Source organism: Drosophila suzukii, chromosome 2L, assembly GCF_043229965.1.
Source record: "Drosophila suzukii chromosome 2L, CBGP_Dsuzu_IsoJpt1.0, whole genome shotgun sequence".
Classification (NCBI taxonomy): Eukaryota; Metazoa; Arthropoda; class Insecta; order Diptera; family Drosophilidae; genus Drosophila; species Drosophila suzukii.
The window spans coordinates 12,234,581-12,259,829 of record NC_092080.1 but is presented as its reverse complement, the minus strand read 5'-3'; the positions used below and the strand labels follow the sequence as shown (position 1 = coordinate 12,259,829).

The following is a 25,249-nucleotide window of genomic DNA, read 5'->3' as shown; positions in this document are numbered from 1 at the left end:
AATAGCTTATAATATAGTATTTCTTACCTCTTTATACTTACACCACATCATGTTGTACATACCCCTATTCCGACCCATAAAGGGTACTTAAGAAGACAGAGCAGAGGCCCTGAAAATATGTTGGCAGTTACTTCCTTGGGGCATTGCCAACGACAATCAGGCACTCTAATTTGTTTTTGTTTTTTGCATTCTTTATTTCTTTAAAGACTTAATAACATTCATTATCCGCATATATTTTACACTGCTACACAGGGTTTTTTGGCTTAAGTTCTCTATGGTTGGATATGATTTCGCTAGTTATGGTCTTAGTCTAGGTAACATTTAACAATTTGTTCATCGTACAAGAGAGAGACAAAGATTTCCTCGGCAGAGATATGCCTTAAGGTGTGCGTCATACATTTAAGTGCAGTAAAATCATTGAATGTATGTGGGCTGTGATTGTTTTAATGATTCCAGTTAAAAAGGCTTTTATTGAGTTAGCAGTTGGAGTCAATAAGGAAGGTGTTCCTTTAACTGGAAACGATTTTTAATCTGTTCTATAAAACGAATATGAAATAAATGTAAAACAATTTAAATTAATTAAATGTGGGAATTTCTCAAACCCAAAAGATCTAATTTAAAAAACACATATGTAATTTTCATGATAATAATTAATTAAGGATAATATTTTTTTTTAGCTTGTACCAATTACAGTTTATTCTAGGATTCTGTTGGCTAAAATACATTCTAAGTTTTAATTGAAATCAAGTACCTTAATCGATCGTCTGTTTTTTGTCGTCTATGAATTAAACGTTTATAATTGTTATCTTATAATTAAATAGCTTAAGAATCTTAGGTTAATTTCTTAGATTTAACAGTTTTGGCTACTTACTTCAGGTTATTTATTTATACAGTTATGCGTACCATTGAGAATATTCGATCGCCTTATTGTTTTTAAAGCAATTTCCTGGCCAACAACTTTGAGCATTTTCCCTAAGACTGACAAGCAAAATAAGCCCAAAGAGGAACAACGACATTTGAATGCTTCACTAATAAATATGAGATATATAAATACAGTAAACATATGGATATGTACATGCACTAGTTAAGCGAGCCGCGGACACACGCGGCGTATACTTGATGTGACAAAAAACTGGAAATATTTACAAAGAACGTAATGGGATTTTAGGCCATGTTGCAGCCACGACTGTTCATTTGGTCTCTGGTTAATTGTTATCTATGCTGAGCAGCCTTCTTGCAGCTTAATTGGCTCGACAGGAGGCTCCTGTTGATGTTGCCACCGTTGGTGTTGCTGCTGTTGATGTTGCTGCTGTTGCTGTTGCTGTTGTTGCTGCTGCTTCTGCTGCTGCTGCTGCCACGGCTGCCATTGCTCCTCTGACAGCAACTTCCCTCGACTGCCACCGCCGGTGGAAAGCTACACAGAAAAGCTATTAAGACTGGCAGGGCGTAGAGGGAAATGCGTGCAATTGATTTGGAAGCTAATATGCGTGACCAGGGCACCGATGAGCCCCAGATCGCCCCAAATGGCGCCAAGGTTGCTGTAGTTGCACTGGAGGAGGCAGCTGCCGCCGCTGCTGCTGCCGCTGCCGCTGAAGTTGCCGCTGCAGGGCGTCGGCTCTTCTTCAGTTGTTTGTCTAGTTGGGAGATACGGATTCATAGCGGGTCAGAGGTCAGGGGAAGGTATCCATTGAGAGTTGGGCGGATGATTGGTAAACCTTCTGTGGGCACAACTGTTGCTAGTGTACTCGAAAAAATCTCACTCTAGTCGGTTAACATAGATCTCACTAGACTCTAATTTATATATAGCCTTTGAGCTCTGACTAAAATGTATCATATTAAAAAGAACCAACTTTAATTCCCATATTGATTTTACTAAAAATATTAAGTTTTACAAAGTACTGAGTTTCTGACTACAAATTGGATTACGTAATTTCCTTTCCTTAAACTTACATAGATTCCCAAAAAATCCCATCAATTATGATATATATAATATATTTTTAGGGATTTATTACGCTAGTTCCTACGACTTAGTTTCAAAGTATTGGATTTAAAAAAAGAAGCTTTAAAAGTATGGTAAAAATGTTTTTTCTTCTGTTCTATCTATCTATTTTTCTATTTCGGGGTAATAACTTCTGAACGTTAAAAAAAGTTTTAGGTTTTACTGAACTATAACATTTTTCCTGTTCATGTATAAAAATATAAGTTTGGTTACCAAGAACATATCTTGACTATTATATCTTTATTATATTAAGATTATATTTATGTTTCTAACTACCCTATGTATTTTTCCGAGTGCACAGCCCTTGTTGACCAACTAACCGCCGGATGATTGATGATCACTCACCTTCGAGCGACGACTGAGCCTTGTCCAGGGCCTGACGGGACTTGGACATGACCGTCTCCCGCGACTCCAGCACCGGAATCCTCTGGTGCTTGTCGCTCTCCACGCTTTCCTCGTTGCTCTGCCAGTACACGGAGGAGATTTTGGCGACACACTGCAGCCGGATTATGGCCGGGAAATGCAAGAACGAGAACGAGAACGGGAATACTTTCATCAAATCTGTGTACATTGATAAATGTGCTGGATGCTGTGGGAAATGGGGAAAATGGCGAATTGGCCATCCTCTTGACGGCGTAGTAAAAGTTTTATGCTTTCATTAACTCCCTCTCCGCGGTGCCGAATAACCCGAGAATGACCCGCATACATCTCCGCAGGACCCACACAAATATGCACACCAGCATACCCTTCGTCACCACATATGCAAACGGACAGTGGACCCACACGGTGGCCAAAGATCGGTGCACATTGGGTCTTCACATTAAGTTATTTGTTTTTATAAAATTAAAAATACAATTTGAAGTTTTATTACATTTAAAATAACAATAAAAAAACATTATGTTACTTTAAAAAAAGATGTCTAGTGCCCACACTTGTGAAATTTTTTAAAAAGTGTAAATGATATTTTGTTTTTATAATCAATAGCCATTGACATACAAAAAATTGTTAAGATCGGACCATTCTTTAATAAGATATAAGCTAATAAAAGAATAGACGATAGGTGGAGTGTTTGTGTGGTGTGCAATTTCGGAAACAATTTCTCCCTCGCACGGCCCTAAGCTGAGTCTACCATCGACTACAGCGTTTTATCTTATTTTGAAAATCACCTTCAAAATCAAAAACAATTTATACAAATCATATTCATAAAATATTAAGCTGTATTTCAATATTTTAAATAATAGTTGACTATATCTGAAACCACTGTTCAAGTCATAATAGCACTTCGCCTGCCGTCCGCGTTCGCATGAAATTTTGTGGCTTGTTCAACATACATTTGCACTCGCAGTGGTGTGGGTGGCTGGGTGGTTGGGTGGCTCAGTGGAAGGGGGAGGGTTGGGGCTGGCCAGTGGGCGAGTGGCTGTCCAACTGGGTCCGAATGGATAATAATCAACATGAGCTGCCATGTTATGTTGTCGCAAATTGAATCACAGCAACAGTGCGCTGGCAAATATGTATGAGATGGGATATCGGATGAATGAATGTATCAATTTTCATGGCCTGTCCTGGTACCCATAATCAGCTTATTGGAAATCCTCGAAGGGAACTTTCGATTCCGGGAAAATGGCCGTTAAATGGGGTACATCTTTATTTAAAGGAAAATTCAAATATTTTAAAAGTCTGTACTGCACTGTATTTAAAAAAACAACTTGGTTGATTAAACATTTAAAGCAATATTAAATATAAAACGTTATATAAATTATTTTATTTTCTTAATATTTTTTTCAAACTTATATAAATTGAAACCAATCTAATATAGCCTTCTATCTTATGTATTTTTAAAATTTTTCCAGAAGTTTAATCTTTAACGCTTCATCTAAAAATTCGCAGTCACTAACTCACCTTTAGCTTCATGTCGCCGTGCTTGAAATGTCATCCGCGCACCCGGAACTCCAGCCCCAACCGGGCGACCTCCAGCCCCTCGCGGCCCACAATCAGGGGTTCATAAGGTCGCAGCAGCGAGCGGTTCGCGTGCATCCCGTTAATCAGCCAGCTGAGATGGCAGACCGGCCTGGATGCCGCCGAGGTGCAATTGACGCGCACCATGTCGCCAATTTGATACCGCGGCTGTCCGCCCGTGATTTGTGGTCCGTGCTTTGGAGTCACTGCAATTACGGGGAGAGCAGAGGTTTCGGATTAGCAGGCTATCACTGGATTGTCGGATAAGGTGGACGCCACTAAATGGAGCAGCTAGTTTTGGCATCCGTATGTCGCACGCTGGTTTTAGTATTCCATTTTAAAAATTCTGGGAACGCCTGAAATCTTAATGAACTATACTTGATTTTTACAGCATTATTATATCAATTTATTTCTTTAAAAATATCTTTGCAGCCTTGGTAAAAAGAAATGGTTAAACTTCTACCATTGCTCATTAAAAGTTGCATGTACATTGTACAAACCAAAAATGAAACAGAATTAGTTTACTATTCCATTGTTGCATTATCATATATTTGAAAAAAAGGACTATTATCGTAGAGCAGTTCTATTTTATATTTAAATTCCAAGTTTTGTTGGGCTTATATAATGAATACTGAATAATGAATATCAGAATTTTTTATCTCAGTACCAAATAAAAGCAATATAATTATGTTGTCTTTGCAAAGCACAAAATCAATACCATCTAAACATTAAAAACAAAATAAGTATGTGAAAATAAAGATATAAAATTCTACAAATTGCAAATTTTAATTGTGTATGAAAACCAAAAACCCAGAAACATTTCGTTTCTATTCGTCCCAAATTAAGTTGTGTTTTCCAAACAAGATTGATAGTTAATTTGGTTTTAGTTTTGACCAAAATTACGCCCCCCAGCTGTGAAGCGATGCCAAATAATTTTTTTGACCCACCAGTCGACCAATTAAACCGATTCCCAGTCGCAACAAAGAGGACATGCTAATTTTATTTAAGCTCAACTAGAATTGAAAGTAATAAATATACGAAAATGTCAAATGCATCTCCATTGTGTGCAATTTTGGTACGTTGTAGCATTTGATTTGTTCCTCGTTGCTGTCGTTTTTCCTTTTGTGGGTCACTATGTGTTATAGCCATGAATTCCATCTGCTGGACAAATGACGATAGAAGAGCAAATGGGCGGAAAGGGGGTCTGCAGGGGAAAGTCATGTCTGCTGGCCGACCTGGCTAGCTGCCAATTGGGTCAAAAACTGTGAAAATCGAACAAAACTAAAGCGAAACTTCAATTAAACATAATCGATAGTTTCGCACTGATGAAAAGTTTAGGAAAATGAAAGGAAACTTCAACGTTCATCGCACAAAAGAATATTTCTTTCACACTTTTTCATCCGCTTCTTAATAATGGTAATAATTGCACCAGGACTTTGCAAAATACGAAGCAAAGACGATGAAGAAAATTTATGAAGGGTACACTGTAAAGCTTTCTCGATGGTTCTGTGGAAGCTTTTTTTTCATTTAATTAAGAACAAATGTACATAAATATTTTAGCTTTATTGAAAAATAATTTTTTTTAATGCCCTCTAAAAGTATTTTAATTTTTATTATATCAATCAACCCAAATAAAATATTGGCAGTAGCTAATTATTTAGAATTTGTTAGGCAATCATAATAATTATTAAAAATGGTTAGTTCATTTATTCTCTCATTAATGAATGTTAACTATTGTATTTGTTAAATAAAATAGGTAGACTCATTTGGGTGACATTTTGTATAGAAGTGCTCCAAATAGGGTCAGAAGAAATTCCTTTTTCCTCCAAGACACTTTCCTTTGTCCTCTTTTTTGCCTCCCTTTACTCCATTTTGGTCCTTCTTATTGTTCGGCTTAACCGAACTGAACTGCATAAATTATTATTTCCAGCGACTATTTTTACTCAGTCCTGACATTGATAAAGCTGTTGATATTTTGCGGCACTCCTTTTACGATTTTCTCCCTTTAATATTTGGCCAAATGTTCAACATATTTTCCGTTGTCGTTTGAGTTGAGAGGTCTGTGGGCTTACATTCATCCCCTTTTGGGCTCAAAGCTACAGTATCAATTGGTAATAATTGCTGGGCATTTTTATTCTTTAGCCGCCATTGTCCGGCTTTGTTTGCCTCCGAGGACCTTCAGACAAGGGATCAACATTGATCCAGTTTGTTTTGCGTGGGCCGTGCCCTCGGGTTCTTTTTTGTCCCCGGCTCGGGTGAACAATGGATTCAATTGAGCAACTGAAACAAATATCTAAGTAAATCGGATGCCTAAATAAACTAACAATTTTTCACCTTAATGGCTTTTTGGAGCTTACTACAGCGCACAAAAGGGTCAAAGGGGCGCAATTGATTGAAAAGAAACGAGTTGCCAAAGTATTCTATGGGTTTTTTTTTTGTTGAAGAACTTCATCTAGCCCTACGATTTTTTTGATTGGGTAAGGTGGCTTTAATTGTTGGTAAATACACGAAAAATCAATGAACATATTACGTAAAAAATTCAGAAGTACATTCATAAAGTTACTAATACATTTCCAAAGAACACCCCATTTTTTAAGTAAGTGCCTAGATTAAGAATAGATTTAAAGTTCTTTCGCTGAAGTACCTTCTTTTTGCACAAAACCTATTATTAATATTATAATATCTCTTCTCTAAATACTTTAAAGTACTAATATTTGGTCTTTCACATAATATACTTCTCATTTGGTTTACTATGTGAGCAAACATATTTCCACATGTGAAACTTTATGGAGCATTTCTCGCAGAGATTACGTTTAACCAATTTGCCCGACCGGATGCGGCCATCATATGCAGCTGCACCGGGGCGACGGTATTTTCCGCCCATTTCCCGCGCATTTCCACCCGTGCAAATCCCACATTTTCAATTTCCGCGCATACAATGCAATTATCGCATATGTTGACTCCCCAGTTGATGATGTCTAATTTAAGGAACTGGGTCAAACTGGGTCATTTTGCCACGTCAGGAAGGCTTTTGCCAACTGTAATTTCATTCTATTATCTCGGTCACAATACAGAAATAAGAACCAGAGTTCGTTTAATTAAGTATTTCCGTAATTTAAATGAGATTTCTGGCAGGCAACTTAAATATATCACTTGCCAATTTCTCTATATATCTCTGTGTTTTTTTTCTGCCATCGCCTTTTCTGGCTTACTTTTCCGTTTGCCCTTTGATGGCACCAAGTTTTTCCACTTTTTCCGGCTCAGAAATTCATTAGGTTTATTGATCCGCAAATCGTCGACGTCATTATGCCTTTGATTTAATCCGCTTACATCTGAACTGAAGAGCGGCTTTTCCACGTCAGTCCGTCGGAATTTTTCCTCTTCCCATTTTTCTCCATTAAAGTCTAAGCGTAATTGAGTAATTTCCAGCTGAAAGCGGAAGCTCTGATTGGTGGACTCTGGCCCCTTTCTCTTTCCCCCTAGTCGAGGAAATATTTAGTTAGCATAATTATGCGATATACCAATTTTGATTGCCTCTCTCCGGAACCCCCTCGACATTTCAGTGGACGGAAATGAAGGTGAAATTTACCTGGCTCAAACAATTGTGCCAACAACTGACGTTGATAAACATCATCACAATTATGGGGCTTACCAGTTGGATATTCGGGTCATAGATGTGTCGATATGCAACGCATTTAATCCTTTTTGAGGACACCGATGTTGACTCTGATAGATTTTGATTGGATGAGTCAGCCTATTATCTTTATTTGTATTTCATAATCAGGAATCATTTAAATCCCTATGCATAGAGATGTATTTATGTTAGAATGCGTATCTGTTTAATTCCAAGGATAAAAAATTCTTAAGTAAAAATGAAATATAAATTGCTTGAATAAATCTTTCGTTTCATTATTTATTTATGCTTTTCTCGTACAGATCCACTTTAAGCCCATCCTAAAGTGTCGGATAAAACTTAAAATTTATATCTTCTTCTGAGTAAAGCTTTCTGCTCGTTTTCCACTGTTATTAAACACGTTTATACTAAGTTTTCCTCCGCAGCCGTTTTTCATATTGCGTTGGGTCATATTTTTGCGCCCAGTTTTGTTGGATTGTGCAAAAATTTCAAATTAAGTTGCAGACCGGGAGAATGAGAGGGGAGATGGTGTGCGAAAGAGATGGCGAACGAGTCTGGGGCTGTGGAAAAATCCGGAGCTGTAAGTGAGCAACAGAATTGCATCACGTACATGGGCAATTTGCCAGTGGAATACAATACAAAGAACATACACACACACTCATTGAAAGTCTGTGTTGGCCAGGAAAAAAGGATGGCCGAAATCTTTCCTCTCTCTCTTCCGCACTATCCCTATCTCTGTCTTCCTGTGCCCGTTGGCGTTTTTGGCACAGGTTTTCTCCTCGAGAATTTGTAAATCGCAGCGAGAAACAATGCCGGGCATAAACTAAATAAATGTGAAATATTTTATACATTTTCGTAGTGGGCCAAAAAGAGACAGGCTGATGCGGGAGTGAAAGAGAGAGGGAGAGGTCATACGAGAAAGGGACAGGGATAGTTCCAGAGTAACAGATTACTTTTCGTCGCTTAGTTCGCTTGCTGCAATTAATCTTGCCGCTTTTCTTCCGCCAAGTTTTCGTTCTTGCTGTCTCATTCTTTTGTTTGCCAAAACTGCAGCTATCTCTTTCCCCCAAATGGTGTTTTCTCTTTCCCACTTTTTCAGTGTGCATGCTTTTTGCTGGCCACTTTCACTTACCCACAACAATCATGTCCTCGTGACCGGAAACCGTCTGAAACGAAGGCGCCTCGCCGGACACTTCGCAGCGATATCGGCCAGTTGACTGAAGGCTAACTGAGCGCAGGACAACAACCACGTCCGTCGAGTTCTGCAACTGCAAGAAAAACGCAAGGGTAATAGGGTCAAGAAACGCTGAAATAAAAGTGAAAGCTTCCGAAAAATGGGAACATGAACTTTTTACAGAAAACTATACACGAAATAAATCAAAAATATATATTTATATCCGTTTAATAAATATGTAAATAATTAGAAATATCCCTTTTTCAAACTGGTCAACCTTACATTTATTTTTTTGCTAATCATTATCTAACTAGTAAATTAATTTTCTTAAAAAAAGTTATTATTTTGATCTGAGATTTCGCCTGGATTGTTAATAGCTTCTTCTTCATTGTCAAAGTCATTGTCCTCATCCTCATCTTCCTCCATATCTTCATCATCATCTTCATCCACATCTTCATCGTCCTCCTCTTCCTCCATGCCTTCATTGGCCTCATTGAGAATCACCTCGGTCAGGGCCTCCAACATCTCTCCAAGATCCTCATCTTTTACGGGCATCACTTCATCCAGAGACTCGGCTGTAGGTAAAATGTTGAAACTCTGCATCGTATCCCTGAACTTTATGGCATCCTCTAGGTGCAGGATGCTCAGATCCTCCTTGTAGCCCAGATTCCGTTCGATGGGATCGATAAGAGGATGACGGATCTGATCGGCAATCGAACGTACGACATCCTCATGATCGATGGGCACCACTGACTCCTCCAGCGATTGCAGCAATTTCGATTTCCTAATGCTCATCATTAACCATGCCAAAATCAAAGGATAACTTAACAATTTTATTTTCCAAAATTTGTAATTTCTAAAAATCTAACTTTGACTACGATTTCAAAGTGTATCAATTAGATAAAAACTGACTCAACATTTTTTTTGATAGATGAATATCGAACTTTTTAAACAATTTATATATATAAACAATGTATATTCGGTAGTTTTGTAGAACTGGAAATTATATAATTAACTTAAGTGAAACTGAATTCATTATTATCTTACATTATAAGGGTATTTATCGGAATACATACATAGTGTGTATTGTATTGGATTAGAATTTTCGTATAATTGTTATGTGTAGATTAAATGACATTGCGTCCTAATATAATACTACTAGCTAGTTTTTTAGGTGGAATACATATCAAAATATCTGTTAATTAATTCTTACCTCCACATCTACTCCGGGCAGGGGGAAGACCTGACCCGGGGGCATGTCCCTGGGCACATAGCGATAGAACTCGAAGCCATCCTTGTACCACTTCACCGAGTACAGTGACTCCCCATCGAGATCGAACTTGCAGCCGAGCACGGCGTCCTCGTGGCGCATTATGTGCTTGGGGATTTTGATTTCGGTCATTGTCAGGCATTCCGCGGATTCTGCAAGTCAAAAATGGAGGGAAATTAAAATAGTTGTTCGTTGGAAATTCAGCTAAGGAGTGTGCCACTTTAATAGGTCCTTAGCTGGGGGCTGGCTTCGCGGTTTCAATGCCAGTGGCAGGACATAAATAACTTGCAGCAAGTGCATAAAAGTCAAGGAAATCGAAGAAACCCCTCTTCTGCAGACTAGAACAATGCGCTTTTGTTTTGCCAACACAATGGTTAGTTGGCTGGGGAGGGAAAGTCAGTGCGACTAACTTGAGCAACGTGTCCTGGTTGGAAAGTCCTTTCCCAGGCAAAGATGCTGCCAGGGTGTTGGCAGTGGAAATGCTCTTGGGGCCTGGCAATATAGCTCAGTACTCGAGACAATGCTGCAGTGAAATGAAAAGTTGCCAACTTATTTAACAGCCCAAGACAAAGACGGAAAACTGTGTGTAGTAGGCCCGTTCACAACTGGGAGGGCAATTTGGGTCACGCAAATCGAGATATGAAATTAATATTGTAGGGCTGAAATGAGCAGTTGAAAAGTAGGACAATCCGTGTGGGAAAATTGAAATGTGCAGCTTAACCCAGCTGGTTTTTTGTAGTGACAACCTAAACGGGATTAGGTGTTTAAAGTTTTAAAATCTACAAAATAGCTAATTTAAATAATATATATGGAAAAGGCTAAAATTTTATTTGTTGAAGTAATAATAAAAACCCACGGTTAAAAGAAAAGTGTATAAATATCTACATATACACAAAAAAATATTTTATTCTCATTTTATTATTCTTTGTTTTTAACGTTTTGAACATAAGTTAATATGCATTATATTTTCTTTAATGGAAAACAAAAATTTGTTAGGGGTAGATATCTTTTCTTATTTATAAACAAAGTTGCCCTTGACTTCAAATTACCAAAATATTTTTTCTTTTATGTTAGAATCGACTAATATGACCTTTAATAACCAACCCCAAATATTTTCTACACTACAGAGGCATTAGCTTTCTTTATGATTAACTTCCCACAAAACACAAATGCCTATCAAATAAAACCACAACTCTAATCGAATAACAAAATTTATTTAACCTTTACCTTTTCGCTTTGGTAATTCTCAATTAGCATTTCTTGCGTCACAAAAGCCAGAAAGGAAAATTAAACGAAGCCTTCTATTAAATCATCCTAACCACTAATGTAATTCTACGAACTGCCTATGCCATTATATATTCAAGTGTCAACGATTTGTTTGAATCCAATCAAATCAAACGCCCAAATACGAAAATATCCCCGCCGTCAAGACAGAAATAGAACTCAAAGCAAATCCCACACTCAATAAGCCCGGCAACAGGCCAGTTTATTTATGGTCAAGTTCACAAATAACAAAGCAATAATGTTTAAAAATACCATTGTAGTGGATCAAAAAAACCTCGCGTGCCTAAAAATAAGGAAATGGGAGAAAGAAGGTAAGGAATTTCATTATCAAAAAGAAAGAGCTCTCAAGGGATTTGTCACGTGGGTTTGTCTTTTGGCATTTACAGGTAATGATAACATTAAGGGATCAGGGATTTCTTATATTTTGTATATATATTTTCATATATTTTAAGTTGGGTATAATGAGATTAGAAAATTTATAAAGAAATACCAATTTTTGTTAACCTATAAAACTGTAAATTCGGATAAAAGGTTTTAAATATTACTATTTCTTAAAAAATCAATTGAGAAAAGGCAAAATGATTTTAAATTCTGTTTCGAATTATTTTCTTTATATTTTTTAAAGCAATATGGTTGTTCTACTCTCATTCTCAAGTTTTAACTTTTGATTGGCATACAATTTTTTGAAAGTCCTCGAAAATGTTCATGATTTTACAGGGTATTGAAAGCATGGAGTCCCGGCAGGATTCTTGATTTCCTGTTTTTTGTGGTCGTTCAACCGCCAACGCAGCGACAAACAAACAAACAAAAAGAAAGCACAATGCACAAAGGTTGAAAAAAAGGAGAGCCGCCGCCATTGAAGCCGATGACGATGTTGATGACGATGTTGTGGATGTAGAAGTGGAGTTGCGGCAAATGGTGGGCAAGCAGGAAGTGGCCACGCCCACCGTGGGCGTGGCTCCTTTGAGTGCATTTCCGCTTTGAGGCGGCGGCGTCCTTTGAGTTACTTTTTTCCGGCCGGTGCGTGGCTCCGCTTTGGTGGACACTTTGTGGTATCCACGTAGTTCGCCTGTGTGTGCGGCTTAAGTATAATTTAGCATTTTGCACTCTCCAGTAGTTTGTATACGGCCGCCTCGTTTGGCGGAAGACAAACAAAGTGCGTTGCCAAAAGGTTTCCACCGCACAAAGGACCTCTGCCGGTGGAAAAACTCCTTGGTGTACCATTTCCCTTCCACAAGTAAGAGAATTTTTAAGGAAGCACTAGGAAAACATCCCTGGGGCACGGGGAACTCCTAAGGAGTTCGAGCTTTACTTTAAGAAATTTTTAATTTGGCATATCCCCATCTGTAAATTCTTTTAAGAGCAACTAGGGAACTAAATAATTTAAGTAAGTAAACCCATTTGCAGAACTTTAACTAAGTAAAAATCCCTTGCCTTAATCGAATTGATCCGTTGCCAATTTAATTTTTTATGTTAAAATAGCATTCATCCTGTCTAGTTCTTGTTATTTTGAACACATTGAAGATTAAGCTTGGCATCGTTATTATTCTTATTGGTTTGTTTACAATTTTAAGCTATTCTTTAAGAAATTTGTAATTTGGCATATACCCATTTGTAGTAAATGCTTCTAAGGCCAACTAAAAATTCCAAATATTTTAATTTTTTAACTAAGCCCATTAGCAGAACTACAACTAAGTGGAAAACCCTTGCTTTAATGAAATTTATCCGTTACCAATTTAATTATTTATGTTAAAACCGCGATATTCCTGACTAAGAGTAGTTATTTTGAACACGTTAATGATGAAGCTTTGCATCGTTATTATTCTTATTGGTTCGATTTAAAGTATTTTTTATGAAATTTTCATTCATTTGTATTCGTTTGCAGCTGTGAATTGTAGATTGGCATGGACACTTCAAAATTGCCTCAGCGATGACAGGCCAATTTGTGTTATGCACGAAGATTGCAGTTACACGTTGTATAACAAATGCATATTGGAGTTCCATAAACAGATTACTATAAATGAAAAAAAGCCACGTAAGTAACTTAAATAATAAAATACTAAAATTAAAATGTAATGTAACTAAAAATTCACAGCTATAAAAAGTGTTGTAACTGGATCTTGTCCCACGGGTACAAAGCTGTGTCCCTACAATAGATTTTTACCTGGCATAACTTTTGAGTGATCATGTTTTTATAAATATTATAAAAATAATAAAATAAAATACATATCAAGACCAAATAATTGACTTTAACTCTTTAAATTAGGCACTTTAAAATAGGTTTTCTTTTTCTAGTATCTCTGCAAAATTAACTCTTTTTACCCGAAACCAAGTACGAACCAGTAGTTGAATAACCGAATTCCCAGCAGCCCATTATTAGGCCAGAAATTGGAAAGTTTTGGCATTTAACCCGAGCTTAATTAAGAAAAGCCAATGCCAGAAAGCCAAGGTGGTGGCAGGCGGAGCCGGAAAGTTTTCCATTTGATGTCGTGTAAACGTCATAGTTATGGTCGAAAGGGGATCACTCGGCACTTCTTTCGGTTCACCTTAAAACGAACTGCAGGGCTGCCGTCACAGACAAAAGTTTGCTACTTAATTATTGTTGATTTTTAAATGATTTCATTTGCCGCCCGAGGGCAACAAATGTCAACCGCAGACAAAAGTTGTCCGCCTTCCATTTCCCTGGCCAAAGTGAGTTTCTTTTGGGGTTTAGTTGTGCTCGAAATCTAATTCATTGTTGGGGTAGGGAAGAGTTGATGGGTATGGGTGTCAAGTGCAGAAGTTTAGTGAGCAAAGTTTAGCTTTGCATATCATTATGGCCTTTTGATGGGGTGAGCAGTGTCCTTAGTCATCTAAATAATGTGCCGGGGGGGTGGTCTTCATAAGAAACTAATGAACTTTTCAAGGGTTCGTTAGTAGTCGAAATTCAAGGGAGAACTAGAGAAAGCCATTGATTTTGTTGGTTAATGAATTCCTAGAAAATAAAGCAATGCTGACTAGAAAGCTTATACTTGTACAATTGACCCAAATATTTAATCCCCAATGTTTCTACGAATATATACATATTATATTTCATACTTCAAAAATATGAAATTCAATTACTTTACAAAAGTTTTGACATGGGAAATTTCCATAACGTCAATCTTTTGTAATCAAATTCATATTTTGTTGTGCCCTTTATAACGAATATTCAACGTTGTCTGACATTTGCGTTTGAAAACAATAATAAATAGAAGTGCAAGAAATATCATTTTTAGCCTGAATCCCATTTAGAAATCAAATGACAATGGTACCAGCTCACTGAAACGGATTAGTTACACAGTGCAAACATTGTGCATCAATCTTCGCATTTTTGTTCTCCCTTGATCATCCGGAAAAATAAGTCCGGAAAATTCTCGGCAGAACAATTGCAATTTGGAATCCAAATTCTGACCGTCACATGAGCTCAACTCGGCTCAGCTTGAATTCTCCGGGCCTGTTCATCTCCTTCTATCAATAAAACTCGACAGGCAAGTGCAAAATGCAATTAATTTTATTAGAGTCCATTGAAAACTCATTGGAAAATCGGTCCACAAAAGGGGGGTGTTTTTTTTTTGTTTTTTGGTTTGAAAGGCTGCCGAGCCAAGAATTTACGGTCCTGCCAAGGCTTCACTTACAATGCAAATTTTTCCCAGACAGCCCAGAGGAGACAAGGAAATTATGATGCGGCTTGGTTGGAGAGCTTACTCATGGGTTTTCATGGGGTTGTGGGACCGGATGCGGAGCCTTGAGCAAATAAAGATGTTTTTTCCATGTTTCGCAGACGCCAGCAGCATCAATACGCATCAATCCCCGCCAGCTTCCTCCGCCGATCCACTGGACCCCTTTTCTCAACCGAGACAGACGCCTAGGACGTGCTTAATCTGCAATCAGAGGCGGAAGTTGGTCACCTCCCCCAGTCTCCTCCGTCGACCGTCTGTCTCTTTGGTCCTCTGACCAGTTTAGAGTCCTGTCCCCGTCTTTATTTCAGTTGCAGTCTGAGCCCTGATCTGATACCCTTAGGAGGGGTATAATGGTTTTGGGAAAATACGAGTTTTTCGTAGAGTCATTTGACTAGAACGATCAAAACGAGGTATAATATATATATATAAATATATAACATTTATTTATCGTTTGTTTTGTAATAAATGCAATCATTCAGCTGAAATAGATTTTGTGCCTCAAAGAAATTTGATTACATTCCTATCTTAAAAATATAATCTACTTTTAATTTTTCCCGATTGCTACATTTAAGGTATCTGTATCGACCTGGGATTTGTATGATTCCTATCTATATTCATAATTTGTATAGTTCGTATCTACCCCTCATATTTTTAAAGGCATTATTTTGCTTATATGGTATATAAACATTTTGGTATTGCTCTATATCTTAACTGACTATTATAATTTCCTGTTCCCTGTTTTTCCTTCAAGAGTGTTAAAGTCTTCGTTGCACTGCTCCTGTCCCCTTTTCGTTTGACGACTAGTGCATCCTCGTTGTCCTGGTCGTTGTCATTGCAGTCGGAAAACGGGAGCACGTCTGCCACTCCCCCTTGGGCCACCCAACGCCCCTTTAACCCCTTCTGGCCACCAAAGCCAACAGCTCCCAGTTGTCAGCTCAGCTCAGTTCAGTTTTTGCTGCATTGCAGGCGCACTTTCATTTGCATATTTTGCAAAAAGAAAAAAAAAATAGGGAGAGGAAAACAAAAAATATGACATAATGTATAGGGAAAGATGGTAGCCAGCAAGAAACTTGGCAACAATCGATCGGATCCCATTGAGTCTGTTTCTTGCTAGATGGTTAATCGTAGGGCACATAAAGTCAAAAGTTTCGATATCGATTTGACTTGAAGGAATTGTGTGACCATATTTATGTTTGCCATTTCTCAGGACAGCGAAAAGCCCAAAAGGCAATTACCATACGGTTTTCATACTTAATCCTTCGAAATGTGTCTGTCAACAAATCCATTCGTTTTACAACAGCCTTCTATTATTTCCTATAATTAACTAAAATTGTGTTAGGCCCGAAACCGCAATGACAAATTAATCAGGTCGAGATAAGTCGATGATCAAAGGGACATGGATAATGCACACTATTTTCTTTAATTAGAAAATCAATTAAATTACTCCTCGCAGTCACAGCTGCAATAATATAATTAGAATTCACTGCGCCCTGCAAGCATAATAATGTCAAAGACGTTACGTTGCCAATTACCCCAAATACATTCCGTCCCTCTTAAACGCTGGTTAATTCAATTAAAATAAAACATGCATTTTAGGGTTTTGTGATTGATGGCACTGCGGGTGGCTAGACAATTGAGAAAGGTGGAAGTGTTAGACGAAAGAGAAAAGAGGTGAAAAATTATTGGGATCCGTGAGAACTGGAAATAAATATTATAAAAACAAGTATAAAGGTATAAAACCCTATTATAATAATTTAGAATGCAAGCATTTCAATTGCAGAATCGAAATGCTATCAATATAAATCAACAGAGTTATTTCCCCATCGATACGAACCTAATTCCCCCAAATCTCAAGGGAAATGCCATTCACCTTTTTACTGCTCATGCCCTCACAAAAGCCGACAATCTGTTGGCACCTCCTAACTGTGGCCCTTTCAATGGGTCTTCGAGAACACTTTAACCCCAACTAATCGCTAGAAAAGGCACTTAATAATACTTATGGGTATTTATGATGCCTGAACAAACCGAGCCGAATCTTTAATAAACTCCACTCAAAGCAGCCTCAAGTGTTTGGCATCCTGAGGAACTTTCATTAACTGAATAAAGGGGATATATCGAGAAATGGGGGAGAGTGCGTGTCGCTCAACATTAGTTTCATGTGCTGCCAATAAATGTGTACTTCCCTCGGACATCGCTGCCCTTTCTTTTTCTTTGGTTACAATTTGGCCAAAAGTGTGCGCCACGTTAACTTAATTTCATTATTTGTTGCTAGCTCCCCGGAATTTTCCTAGCCCTGTGCGGCGGGCGTACGTGACCTCATAATGGGAAAATAAGATTTCTATCTATAATTCAGGCAACGCTCGCTCAAACCCAAGCCGGCTAAGTGCCAGCAAATAATAATCATTTCACTTCCCCCGTTTGTCTAGACAGAAATTGTATTTGTCAGTCATTATTATTTCGCTCGGCTGTCGCAATTGAACGTGGTAGGGAAGCTAAGTTAAATGGTAAACACAGATCTGCCACAGAAACTTTTTGCTTTGACAACTCGGCCGCAAAAGGAACTGCTAACGGAAATGGCAAAAAACTTGAGCATGTTTATTTATTTAATTAAATGTGGCAGTGGGAAAGTTTCATTGGTGTTTTCCATTTTTTTTTTCGCCGCTCTACCTCCCGGCAATCAAGCTAATTAAGTTGAAGGTTTTCGCACACACACAAAAAAAATTAATATTAATAAAATATATTAATTGTGGCTAGCGCTAATGAAAGATGTGCAAATAATTGAATTTAATTTATGGTTCAGCCAACCGTAAGTTTCATTAGCTGTCCAAAGTGACAATCATTCAAACGGATATTGAGTTTTTTAGCGAAAAGTGCAAACGGTATTCTGCTTCGACAGAGAGGATTAGTAGTTTTTAATTTGTTTCCAGGGGCTTACATTTTAAATCAGTATTAATTACACTGGGTAGCAGTTAATTGTTTCTCCAAAAGAATGCAAAGTCTTTCCTTGGGTTAAAAAAATTTTAGAAATATCATTATAATCTCATACAAAAAAAGGTGAAATGATTAAAAAAATTTTTTTGAATTTTTTCTGTAATACTATTCACAGCATTATAATATAATGTTTATATAAACTTTTCGTTACGATTATATACATGGAATGTATTGAATGATATTAAAAAAATAAATTTAGAAATTTTCTGTAATGCAAAATAATTCTCTTGATATCTATCTTCCTTTTAATCTATTTATAAATTGCATTTGAAGAGGATTTAGTTATTTGGTTTGGGTTAAGGTATATAATACCTCCAGCCCACCGCAATCGACATCTTCATCATCTTCGCGATGAAAAGTCTGACTCTCCCTTCTAGTGGTTAACCGAGACTTTCGCTTGTTTGCCAGCTAATTTTGTTTAGTTTTTGCTCAGCAGTTTGTTGAACTTAATTAAAAATAAATAACAGGCTGTGGTGGCAGTGGCAAACTTGCTGTTTATTAAGGTCTTGAGGGCAGAAGGGATTTCGAGTAAGGATTTATTCCCGCGACCTGACAGCCTTGACTTTGCGCCCAACTTTCTCAACTTAACAAAGTCTCGAAAGGCTTTCGAGTATCGATTATGGAATAAATTTCAAATGAGTTATCTCACTGGGGAACACATGGCGTATGCGTAATATTTCGAGGCAGCCGAAGTTAATTTTTGGGGGAAAACCAAAAACTTTTGACTTTTCTCTTACCATGGCAAAGTTGGAGCAGCAGAACGACGAGAATGCCAAAGGCGATGAAATATCGACTGTTTATTGCAGGATCCATGCTGCAAATCCTTTTTTATTTTTGGCTTATTTTCCTGTTAGTTTTCCTTTTGATGAAACTTTAATTTTTCAATTTGTTACGGAATTTTCGGTTATTTTTCTTGTCCATGCTCCCGGGTTTTTTTATGTTTGCCTTTGCTTCGTTTGCGTTTTCTTCTTGTCTCATTTGTGCAAATGCAATAAATTTTCCTTGACCGCCAACGAGGGAAAGCGTCAACGAATTGTTTTTCTTGTTTCTTTGCCTGTCGCTTGTCGCTGGCTTATTTATATTTATTTTCCATGAGCTCGTTGCTATTTGCTTTTCCTATTAAGCGTTCGCCCACACAGAGACATCTATGGCCAGTCACATTTACATGTGATGTCCTGCCACTATTTGTATTTGCCTTCCCAGTTTTGCTTCCTATTTCGGTTTAGTTTCCTGCTTCGTTATATTTTTTTTGCGTCCCTTAACGCTGGGAATTTAATTGAAACATCAGCAAAAGTTTCCGTAGACAAGCTGCAAATAGAGGAAAATAATGAAATATTGAATATTTATCTTAGTTGAAGCTTAGTTTTGTCATTTAATTAAGTTTTTCTATTATAACTTAATCATTGAAATAACTTTTTGATTTGCTTAATATTTTCTACGTTTGTAATGGGAAAAGTCATTTGTCATATTCCATTTATTTTTGGTTAGCAATTAATATTCCGTTATCTATTCCTGACAGTGGTTCTTATTTATCGCTCCCTAATGCTATTTTAATCCATCCATCTTATTTATTTTTGGCTAAGACAATATTAGGTATTATAACGAATTAATTTGAGTTATCTCCATTATTATTTTATATCAGTGCAAGATATGATTAAATAAAAACTTTATTAATGGTGATGGTATTAATGGTAAATAAAATATTTATTTTACTGCATAATTTTAAAACCACAGTATCTTAGGACTAACAACTTAAAATGCTTTGAACTCTTTGCCGACTTGACCTATAATTTACAGAACTGAGTTCGGATTCCCATGTGACATGAATATTACATTGAATATTTGAAATAAGCATTTAGCAACTGCCCCAGTGCTCGGAAAATTCCATTTACAAATGTCCTGAAGCCAACAAAGACAATCGCTTGAAATTGTCAACGCTCCAGAAACAAGAAACCAAATGAATTAATCATACAATTTATGGCCAATAACTGTTAATTTGAATTAAATGCTCTACGAACCGAAAGCCCCAAGGAAGAGCTCAGGGCTCAGGCTCAAAAATCATTGAGCAAAGGCATAAATTAACAATAACATTGTATGGCTGCGATTTTGTGTAATTGTTCTTGGGCAGGCAGAATTAAATTTGCATAAAATCAATTAAAACCAAAAACTCCCTGAAAGCATAGCCTGCTATATGCTGGCTGGCACTTGGGAAGGGAAAAATCTGTGAAAGCCTTTTGGGCAGAAAGTTTTCCAAAATCATGTTTTGTAATTAGAGGCCATGAATAATTTTAGCACCTTGTTGTCAACTATTTTAAGAGCCACGCACATACACATTGAGTCACATGTCGAACGCTGAGTGGCTTATGCAAAATAGTCGAGTCGGACCCCGAGCACACACACGGTGCGTATACTTGATGTTGGCTCCCGAGCCGAGTCTTTTGCATAATTAATTATGTGGCAAGCATGGCGCTGGCTTGTTAAATATGCAAATATCCAGAGAACAAGGTCTAAGCGGACTTAGACGTCGCAGGTCACTCACATCTTGGAAATCTCTGCTCCTACATTTTTCCTTTTAAATTGAGTTTTCTTCGTCGGACGTTTTAAAAGTGCTTTTTTGGCCAACGCTTTAAAGAGATTTGCCTATAAGGCCATGTCCAATGGCTTGTTGCAATGCACACAGGCAACCATTTTTGGGGGCACTGAGGAAAATAGGGGGAATACAGGGGCTTAAGCGCCTTCCATGAGAGCTCTCTGAATGCCGAATGAAGAATTGACTGAATGGCCATACGAGAAATGCCTCACTGACTGACTGACTGACTGACTGACTGAATGACTGGCATTGCCCTCCATGCGAGAGTGTGTGTGTTGGCCATTGTGGGTGCCATGCTTGTGTGTGTGGCGTATTCTGGGGCCTTGCAAGGCCCTTGATGTTGGTGCTTTGGCACACAGTTCGGCTTTAAAATTTAAGCCCAGAAAGCAGAGCAATTGAGCAGCAACCTGCGTACGAATAACAGAAAATTAGAATGTTTCAATTTGTGCTTTTAAAAATATTTTCAAAATATAAAATACATATGTAAATAAGACATGACAAAATATACAGCCTAATATCAAATAAAAACCATAACATAAGTGCAATAAATATTTCCTAATAATAATATTTTAAAATACATTAAAAATAAAATTTAGTGATGTATAAAGTACTTAAATCTTGGAAAATCACAGAAATATCCTTGGATAACAATTATGGTTGGCCACAATCAGATAAAATCATTTTAATCACCAAACAAGCAAGCAATACTTTCCGCAAATATAACACATATTTCTTGCCCCCCCATGACAAATAATAAGAAATATTTCCCATAACCTCGCCATTAAGCCTGAGCCAATGAAATAAATTTCAAAATTGCCTGCCGGAACTCTAAAATATGTTTCTCCCCATAAACTGAGCGGAAATCTTTTTATTTATCTTGATGTTTGAGTTTTAAGTGTCAATTGATAAGGCCATAAAGGGCAGTGAGCCATGGACCTGACCTACGCGAGAGTTCAGGACTTTAACGATGTGCTGGTAGGACTTCTCTGCCTTCAGCCTCGATTCATCCACCGACCTGCCTCGAACTAAATGAGACTAATGAAAGGCCATAACTCAAAGACAGGACAGAGAATGTCCCAGCTCAGCGACTCAAATTAATTGGCATTGTACGGGAATTTCATATGTAAGGGGGAAAGTAGAGGTGCCCAGAAGAATTATAGGGTCTATGAAGTTGAAAGGGTGCTCTATTCTTCTATATTCTCTATTCTTCAATATAAATAAATTTTAAATATACAAAAAGCAAAGGTACAGTTTTTCAGAATCGAATACCCAATTTTGCAAAGTAATTTGAATTTGATAATCCTTATTTTCAATTAGTTTCTACCAAACATAACTTTGTAATAAACCTAAAAAGTTATTAAATCTAATTATTTATCTGGGAACTTGGAACCCAACACTAACCTCTGGTTGGTCAATATCATTATGTCCTTGGCTGTCCCTTGTTTATGCTATATTGCTGTTAGCCCCCGTATCCGGCTATAGAATTTCATAATTATAATAATTTATGTTGACACCTGAGGCGTGTGCACAAATTGAACTGGCCCCAAGGTCCGCGCCAAGTTAATAAAACTTTAAGTTACAATTTGTGTGTTGGCATGTCGCAGTGTTTCGCTCTCTCTCTCTTTCGGCGTGGAAAATCCCTAGAGAAATATGAGGAAAATTGTATGTCGCATAATACTCACTTATTGCTGCTATTTCTGCTGCTGACGATGCCTTTTCCCCACATATATATTTATTTCATGTTTTGCTCTACTTTTTTGCACAGAACTTTAAAGAAGGTCTCGCACACGGTCTGAATTCAGGGGGGTGGTGTTTTTGGCTAGTGGCGGTGTTTTAGCCAAGTTTAGCTTTCGCTCTCACACTGTTTTTGTTTTTTCTACTGGCCCACGTGCATAATAATAACAAATGATTGGTTGTCACGCACGTAACGGTACTTTCATTCATAATTTATGCATTTTAATTTGTCAAACTAAGTAGGGAAAAACAGAGGAAGCTCCCGCTGGCTGATGAGAATGAATTCGGAGATTTTCACTGGGGAGAAGGTAGGAGATTAGTTTTCCTGTTCGCCAAGGTAAGTTTTTGTTTGTTTTTCCCCTATTTTTTTGTGGGTTACATTTTATTCATAATTTGCCTTTTCACTGCAAAAACAGAAACACACTCTCGCCAATGAGACACCAACACAATCGCATGTACGCACGAATGTCTTCGGTTTTATCGCGATTTTTTTGGGGACTCGGGGACTGGAGCAAATTGGAGTGGAGAACGGAGAATCGAGAACGGAGAATTGAGAATCGAGAATTTTGCCGCACACGCCTTCACCAACCACACAGCACCGACAACCGACCAAGACTAAAAGCTTTGCTCTCCTTATTACCTGGTTTTTACTTGGCGCCCAACACGCACACCCCCGCTCACCGGAAACACACACACGAGCCAATTCCCGAGCCCGAAAACGACGACCGGATATCAGGATAAAAAACGAGCAGAACGCACAAACTGGTTCGCATTGTCTAAGGTTGCGAAATCACGAGAGAGAGAGCTCTCTCAATTTTCCCATAGAGAAAGTAAGAGAAAGCATGGGAGAGAGCTCGTTTCTCGTTCGTGATTTGTTTGTTTCAATTCCATATTCTACAGTCGTTTTCCCACAGCTATGTTAAAAAAAGTTAACATCATTGCCCTGTATGATGATGTTATGACATGGCTTTCCAAAATAGTGGGAAATGTTCCCTGCTCAAGGAATTAACAGAACTACAACAGCATTAAAACTAGAACCTGGATATTAAAATAAAGGAGGTATGAGATCAAACAAAACAAAAAGGAATTCTTAAACAAAGTTTAAAACATTTCTTATTTTACGTAAGTTTTATAAATAGATAGATATATATACATAGTACATAAACATTTAATAAAAATTTTAATAAACATATGTTAGTATTATTCTTATGAGTCCATGATGAATTGCATCAAATTTAATGTTATCATAAAGATTAATGGTTTTTAAATGAAATAACCAAATTTTTTTATAAAAGAACTTGACATACATTTCAATTTTCATATACAACAATGTGAATTCATAATTGCTTGCTTATACACCAAGTTTCATTGGAACAATTGGAAGTTATTCAAAAGAACATTGATGATTTGTAAAATAAATAAATAAAAACTTTTATAAAAGACCAATTTTATTCAAAAATAAATATTAATAATATTCAGAATAATAAGCACAATACTGATTTCCTCCCATCAAAAACATTACAAATTAGGATCTATCTTAGCCTAGAACTCCATCACTAACTAGCCCCCTCCTAATAAACCCGGAGATGTTTTTCGTCAAATGCCTAGTTAAGTCCTCGCAGAGCCTGCATCAACAGCAATTCCTTTGATACGCACACAACATTGGTAAACAACGAAAACAATAGAAACAAGTGGAAGAACAAGGAGCAGCACAAGAAGAAGAAGTTGAAGAAGTAGGAGCAGGAGTAGGAACACAGATCCTTGCCCAGTGAGGCATCAATAGAAAATACCAATAACATCGGCATCATCCTCCGCATCATTAGCCCGAACAAAAACTGCTGACTGGGGCACAATGCCAGCAAGCAAATCGGGTGAGGAGCCCTCTACCCGCAACCCTATGTCCCAGAACCCCTATCCCGTATCGTCTATCCCCCAATCCCCCGGTTCGTGTCCTTCCTAGACCATCGTAACCCTAGCTCAAGGGGCTCCAACTTTTTTTTTTGTGCTGCACATGCCCCGCTGGCAATTTGAAGTTGAGCCAGCAGCTTGGAGTTCTCCAGATTCTAGTGCTCTCTCTATATTTGGCTTTGAATCGCCCCATCTCTTTTTGTACACAGAGAAAAAAACTTATATTTAGAAAAACCTACAACCACAAAACCTTAGGAAGCATTAGGAAAACTTTTTATTTATTTATTTAACTTATATTCTGGTTTTGAGACCATTGCAAATTGCCACCAACCACTTATTCTACCTATAGCTACTGGGCCTTAAGCTAGGAGGATGATATTTACATTTAGGAAAACTTTTAAAAATTGAAATTAGTTAGTAATCTTGCTAAATTTTTTTCTTAATAATTTTTTTTACTCTATAGTTTCTTTCAGTGCTGGCATCGGCTCATTGACAGTCATAACGCTGAAATGCGCCTCAACTTGAACTAATTTGTGCGCAATTTGCGCGAAGAAAGGCGTCGGAAACACCAAAGGCAAAGCGGAGAGAGAGTGGGACGCCCAGATATAGCCAATGAATGGGGAAAGAGATGGGGAGACCCTAGGAGAAAGAGACGGCTGATGGGCGGTAAAAGAATGGCAAGCATTTGCACTTTTACTTAAGCGTAAAACTTTTCTTTTGCAGGTTGCAGCCAACTAATTTTGCTTCCTTTTCCTCGAATGGATGGAAAAAAGTGATGGTGGCACAGAGACATTCAGAGATAAGAAGAGATAGAAATACTGTTACTGATTGCGTCAACTTTTTCTGCAACTTGCTTTGTTTCAAGTTGTTTTTATACTCTGGAGTTGTCGATAGGGGGGTATATAGGACCCAAGAAAATGCTGAAGGTTTCAGAAGTAAACAAAACGCTGTAAAATTGTATTTTTTGTAAATTAAGAAAAGTGTTTACATAAACCATTTTAATCGAAT

General features: G+C 37.6%; 2 protein-coding genes across 2 annotated transcripts; both read right to left on the bottom strand.

Annotated features, from left to right (window-relative positions):
* Positions 1-169: 169 nt before the first annotated feature.
* beat-IIIb (beaten path IIIb) lies at positions 170-22,939 on the bottom strand. The gene is given in 7 exon segments (XM_017090232.4): positions 170-1,634; positions 2,345-2,495; positions 3,899-4,161; positions 8,722-8,857; positions 9,977-10,185; positions 18,747-19,317; positions 22,282-22,939. Coding segments are annotated over 6 exon segments (1,257 nt in total). The 5' UTR covers positions 18,823-19,317; positions 22,282-22,939; the 3' UTR covers positions 170-1,212.
* Positions 9,058-9,649, bottom strand: LOC108021490 (probable DNA-directed RNA polymerase subunit delta). The gene has a single exon (XM_017090234.4). The coding sequence runs from the start codon at positions 9,559-9,561 to the stop codon at positions 9,091-9,093; it is 471 nt and encodes a 156-aa protein (XP_016945723.3). The 5' UTR covers positions 9,562-9,649; the 3' UTR covers positions 9,058-9,090.
* Positions 22,940-25,249: the final 2,310 nt, after the last annotated feature.